This window comes from Ylistrum balloti, unplaced genomic scaffold (assembly GCF_031769215.1).
Source record: "Ylistrum balloti isolate Yb309-2 unplaced genomic scaffold, AGI_CSIRO_Ybal_v1 Utg370048, whole genome shotgun sequence".
Taxonomy (NCBI): domain Eukaryota; kingdom Metazoa; phylum Mollusca; class Bivalvia; order Pectinida; family Pectinidae; genus Ylistrum; species Ylistrum balloti.
The window spans coordinates 3,082-9,866 of NW_026782102.1; the positions used below are offsets into that span (position 1 = coordinate 3,082).

General features: G+C 36.6%; 1 protein-coding gene across 1 annotated transcript; it reads left to right on the forward strand.

Annotated features, from left to right (window-relative positions):
• Nucleotides 1-2,108: 2,108 nt before the first annotated feature.
• Nucleotides 2,109-5,416, forward strand: LOC132549213 (uncharacterized). The gene is made up of 5 exons (XM_060213129.1): nt 2,109-2,296; nt 2,536-2,720; nt 3,327-3,444; nt 3,684-3,801; nt 4,361-5,416. Exons 1-5 carry the CDS (start codon nt 2,109-2,111, stop codon nt 5,414-5,416), a joined length of 1,665 nt encoding a protein of 554 aa, XP_060069112.1.
• Nucleotides 5,417-6,785: the final 1,369 nt, after the last annotated feature.

A 6,785-nucleotide genomic window follows, 5' to 3' on the forward strand; every position in this document is an offset into this window, starting at 1 on the left:
AATTACCCAAGTAAGTATATACATTCAGTTGGTTTTTGTTTTTTTTTTGTTTTTGTTTTTTTTTTAATATATATATGGGTTTTTGTTAAGTATATACACTCAGTTGGATTTTGTTTGTTTTCATATTTTTTGAGTTGTTGATTTGGTTTTGTTACTTTTTAGCTGCGAGATGTAGGTCAGTATAACCTGACACAGTGTGTTGTAGATAAGGGTCAGTACAACCTGACACAGTATATTGTATATATAGGTCAGTATAACCTGACACAATATTTTTATATATAGGTCAGTATAACCTAACACAGTGTTAAGTAGATATAGGTCAGTACAACCTGACACAGTGTTAAGTAGATATAGGTCAGTATAACCGGTCACAGTGTGTTGTAGATGTAGGTCAGTATAACCTGACACAGTGTGTTGTAGATATGGGTCAGTACAACCTGACACAGTGTGTTGTATATATAGGTCTGTTTATCCTGACACAGTATATTGTAGATCTAGGTCAGTATAACCTGACACAGTGTGTAGTAGATAAGTGTCAGTATAACCTGACACAGTATGATGTATATATAGGTCAGTATAACCTGACACAGTATATTGTATATATAGGTCAGTATAACCTGATATAATGTTAAGTAGATATGGATCAGTAGAAACTGACACCGGGTGTTGTAGATAAGGGTCAGTATAACCTGGCACAGTATATTGTATATATAGGTCAATATAACCTGACACAATATTTTTATATATAGGTCAGTATAACCTGACACAGTGTGTTGTAGATAAGGGTCAGTACAACCTGACACAGTATGATGTATATATAGGTCAGTATAACCTGACACGGTATATTGTATATATAGGTCAGTATAACCTGACACAGTATATTGTATATATGGGCCAGTATAACCTGACACAGTGTGTTGTAGTTATATGTCAGTACAACCTGACACAGTGTTAAGTAGATGTAGGTCAGTATAACCTGACACAGTGTGTTGTAGATATGGGTCAGTACAACCGAACACAGTGTGTTGTAGATATGGATCAGTACAAAGTGTCACTGTGTATTGTAGATGTAGATCAGTATAGATTGCCACAGAGTATTGTAGATGTGAATCAGTACAAAGTGTCACAATGTGTTGCATATATGGGTCAGTACGGAGTGTCGCAGTGTATTGTAGATGTGGATCAGTAAGAAGTGCCACAGTTATTGTAGATTGGGACCAGTACAGAGTGTTACAGTGTATTGTAGATGTGGATCAGTACGGAGTGCCGTAGTGTATTAAAGATGTGAATCAGTACAGTGTCACAATGTATTGTAGATATGAGTCTGTACAAAGTGCCACAGTGTATTGTAGATGTAGATCAGTACAGATTGCCAAAGAGTATTATAGATGTGGATCAGTACAAAGTGTCACAGTGTATTGTAGATGTGGACCAGTACAAAGTGTCACATTTATTGTAGATGTGGATAACTACAGAGTGCAAGAGTATATTGTAGATGTCAATGAGTACAGAGTGTCACAGTGTGTTGTAGATATGGGTCAGTACAACCTGACACAGTGTGTTGTAAATAAGGGTCAGTACAACCGAACACAGTGTGTTGTAGATAAGGGTCAGTACAACCTGACACAGTGTGTTGTAGATAAGGGTCAGTATAACCTGACACAGTATGATGTATATATAGGTCAGTATAACCTGACACAGTATATTGTAAATATAGGTCAGTATAACCTGATATAATGTTAAGTAGATATGGATCAGTAGAAACTGACACCGGGTGTTGTAGATAAGGGTCAGTATAACCTGGCACAGTATATTGTATATATAGGTCAATATAACCTGACACAATATCTTTATATATAGGTCAGTATAACCTGACACAGTGTGTTGTAGATAAGGGTCAGTACAACCTGACACAGTATGATGTATATATAGGTCAGTATAACCTGACACGGTATATTGTATATATAGGTCAGTATAACCTGACACAGTATATTGTATATATGGGCCAGTATAACCTGACACAGTGTGTTGTAGTTATATGTCAGTACAACCTGACACAGTGTTAAGTAGATGTAGGTCAGTATAACCTGACACAGTGTGTTGTAGATATGGGTCAGTACAACCGAACACAGTGTGTTGTAGATATGGATCAGTACAAAGTGTCACTGTGTATTGTAGATGTAGATCAGTATAGATTGCCACAGAGTATTGTAGATGTGAATCAGTACAAAGTGTCACAATGTGTTGCATATATGGGTCAGTACGGAGTGCCGCAGTGTATTGTAGATGTGGATCAGTAAGAAGTGCCACAGTTATTGTAGATTGGGACCAGTACAGAGTGTCACAGTGTATTGTAGATGTGGATCAGTACGGAGTGCCGTAGTGTATTAAAGATGTGAATCAGTACAGTGTCACAATGTATTGTAGATATGAGTCTGTACAAAGTGCCACAGTGTATTGTAGATGTAGATCAGTACAGATTGCCAAAGAGTATTATAGATGTGGATCAGTACAAAGTGTCACAGTGTATTGTAGATGTGGACCAGTACAAAGTGTCACATTTATTGTAGATGTGGATAACTACAGAGTGCCAGAGTATATTGTAGATGTCAATGAGTACAGAGTGTCACAGTGTGTTGTAGATATGGGTCAGTACAACCTGACACAGTGTGTTGTAAATAAGGGTCAGTACAACCGAACACAGTGTGTTGTAGATAAGGGTCAGTACAACCTGACACAGTGTGTTGTAGATAAGGGTCAGTATAACCTGACACAGTATGATGTATATATATATCAGTATAACCTGACACAGTATATTGTATATATAGGTCAGTATAACCTGATATAATGTTAAGTAGATATGGATCAGTAGAAACTGACACCGGGTGTTGTAGATAAGGGTCAGTATAACCTGGCACAGTATATTGTATATATAGGTCAATATAACCTGACACAATATTTTTATATATAGGTCAGTATAACCTGACACAGTGTGTTGTAGATAAGGGTCAGTACAACCTGACACAGTATGATGTATATATAGGTCAGTATAACCTGACACGGTATATTGTATATATAGGTCAGTATAACCTGACACAGTATATTGTATATATGGGCCAGTATAACCTGACACAGTGTGTTGTATATATGGGCCAGTATAACCTGACACAGTGTGTTGTAGTTATATGTCAGTACAACCTGACACAGTGTTAAGTAGATGTAGGTCAGTATAACCTGACACAGTGTGTTGTAGATATGGGTCAGTACAATCTGAACACAGTGTGTTGTAGATATGGATCAGTACAAAGTGTCACTGTGTATTGTAGATGTAGATCAGTATAGATTGCCACAGAGTATTGTAGATGTGAATCAGTACAAAGTGTCACAATGTGTTGCATATATGGGTCAGTACGGAGTGCCGCAGTGTATTGTAGATGTGGATCAGTAAGAAGTGCCACAGTTATTGTAGATTGGGACCAGTACAGAGTGTCACAGTGTATTGTAGATGTGGATCAGTACGGAGTGCCGTAGTGTATTAAAGATGTGAATCAGTACAGTGTCACAATGTATTGTAGATATGAGTCTGTACAAAGTGCCACAGTGTATTGTAGATGTAGATCAGTACAGATTGCCAAAGAGTATTATAGATGTGGATCAGTACAAAGTGTCACAGTGTATTGTAGATGTGGACCAGTACAAAGTGTCACATTTATTGTAGATGTGGATAACTACAGAGTGCCAGAGTATATTGTAGATGTCAATGAGTACAGAGTGTCACAGTGTATCGTAGATATGGGTCGGGTCAGTATTACCTGACACAGTATGTCGTAAATATAGGCCAGTACAACCTGACACTATGTGTTGTAGATATGGGTCAGTACAACCTGACACAGTGTTTTGTAAATATGGATCAGTACAGAGTACCACATTTATTGTAGATGTGGATCAGTACGGAGTGCCACAGTGTATTGTAGACGTGTATCAGTACAGAGTGCCACATTTATTTTAGATGTGGATCAGTTAGGAGTGCCACATTTATTGTATTTTTTCGTTTTCATTCATCATTTGTGTTTTGCCATCGCGAAGAATATAGATATTTTGCTATTTTGAAATTTATATGACATTGAACAGAAAACCCTTTAAAATTCTTTTAATGTATTATGTCAGATCTTGAGATACGTTCTGAGTTTCAATTTGACGTTTGTGTTAACATTTTGTAAATTAGATGTATCTTAAATTGCAGGTCTGATATGGATATTGGCTATTCGTAGTACTGTGTGTGTCCTTAGCAGTCATAAGCCTTCTGCTTGGACACTCTTTCAAGCACCTCATATATAACAACGACATCATTCCAATTCAGGAGCAATCTTATGGTACCACAAGAAAAAATGAAAAACTTTATCTTAAAGGACATATTGGACAATCCTTTCTAACAACAGCTGCTGATCTAAAACAAACATACATCGTATACGACTGTAGCAAGGCCAACAGCGGTGTTTGTGGTGGTTGGTCTGACCGACTTTCAGGAATTCTTTCTACCCTGATCATGGCTCTTCTTACCAATCGACGTTTTCTGATCAACCATGATAAACCATGCCCTCTAGAAGATTATCTAATCCCCGCTCATTTCGATTGGCGTTTTAACCGATCAATTCTTCTCAACAGAACGAAATCTTATCAAGATCTTAGCGCACGTAAATCTGAAAAACTAAGGAAATATTTGAACGGAAGTCTTGACATCAACAATTACTTTCACGATGATGTTAGCTTTCTTCGTGTAAACTGGGATTTTACAGTTGAATTTAGAAAAAGACCAAATATAGGAAATGAAGTTGCTTGGGTTACAAAATTACATTATGCCGATATGTATAAGGAGCTGTTTCATTTCTTCTTCAAACCATCACCTCTTCTTGGCAATGCATTAAACGAGCTACAGAAAAAATATCGGAAAAGACCAAAGATAGCTTGTGCTCATATACGTGTAGGAGGAAATAAAAACATGCCGTACGACGACCGACGATCTAAAATTCCAACCGATGTTGTATGGAAATATTTTGATAAATTGAACAAATCGGAATATGACTTCTTCATTGCATCAGACGCAAATGAAATGAAGAATGTAGCGAAGAACCGTTATCCTAAGAACATAATTGACACTCCAGGAAAAATTACACATATTGATCAAAAGGGTAGAAATGATCCACGCGAGGGATTTCTGAAACAGTTCTTAGATTTCTTCACATTAGTGAAGTGCGATGCTCTTATTCTTACGAATAGCGGATTCGGTACATTTGCAGCGTACCTGCGGGAAACAGATTCTGATTTGTATTGTTTAAAAGGAGAACATTTAAGGCCTTGTTCTAGATACACGGTCGAAAAAGCCTTTCCGGGAGTATTTTTAGCACCTTTTCGATAGATGTTTGTCGCAGTATGTCGTCGAAATATACCATGGCTTAAAACAATTCACATTCTGTTTTTACGATCAAAACATAATTTAGATATTAACCGTATGTCGGATGATGATTTTACAAAACTGCTTGGATGTCAAATAACAATCAGTTTAAATTTATGTGAATAATACCTAGGTGTAATGAAAACCGTTACCATATCTTTAAAACAATGATGAAAATCAAGGCAATAGGGAAGAACTTTGTGGAAAGTGCAAAGGAAATAAGAACAGACCTTCAATAAAATCATGCGTTGTTGACAGCCGCCATACAAATTAAGCTTGGTGGATGCAATACCCAGTTCTCAAAATTAGAACCGTCTTAAGAAATCAATTGGCGGTTAGAACAGTGGCTATGGAAGCAGATATGTAACTACGTATAAAAAGGAATGTGAAGAGTGTATATAAAAAAACCAACAGCTTAGTGGGAAGTTGGTCATTTATTGTCTAAGTGATGTAAAGATCGAGCTTCGCAGGTGATTCACACAACTGCAGTTCTTTTTATTCCGGAAGACCTTAATTGAATCGTACAAGATACCAAGCTTTATTGTGATAAATAATAATGTGTCCAATCTATCACAGCTGACTCGCTTTGTCGTCCGAAAATTTGGAATTTTTCACTGACAACTTGAATGTATTTAATGGATATTTGTTATACCTATAAGTGCCATTTTAATATGCAATCATATGTGAAACGTACATATTGTGTTATATGCGAACGTCATAGGCAAACTATGGAATGTAAGGCTGTACAACCCTCAGTAAATTTTATGGCGCTAGGTATGAAAACTGAAGTCGTATGTAGCTGTACGATTCTAAGTAAATCATGAAATAATAAGTATGATAACAATGCATTTTTTCTATAATCATATGCAGTCCTGGATCGACTTAACAGCCGTAAAAATTCTTTACATTATTATTTTGACTGCTGTTCCAAGAACAATTTGCAGTTACATGTAAACTGCTCTTGGTTGAATGTGTAGATATGTGTTCACCATGAAGCATGAACATCCTGTATCTTAACCGTATATATCTGTATAAAATGTTACATATGCAGTCATATGTAAACTAAGCATTTCAATGTTAAAGAAGAAGATGCTTATCTTACCGGAGTACCTCGTCTTGTTATGTGCGTACTTGGATAGATTGAAGTGTACACGGCTGATGTTATCGAATGAAATGCTTACGTACCTTTCTGAAATACTTCTCGTGTTCTTTTTCAAAGATCGCCATGCAAATCTTTCAATCGACTTCAAATTTGGATTAAGCTTTATTTGAACGTATTTTCCCATTGCTCTTGAATAAACGCGACAAACAACATAAACAACGCCATCAAAAA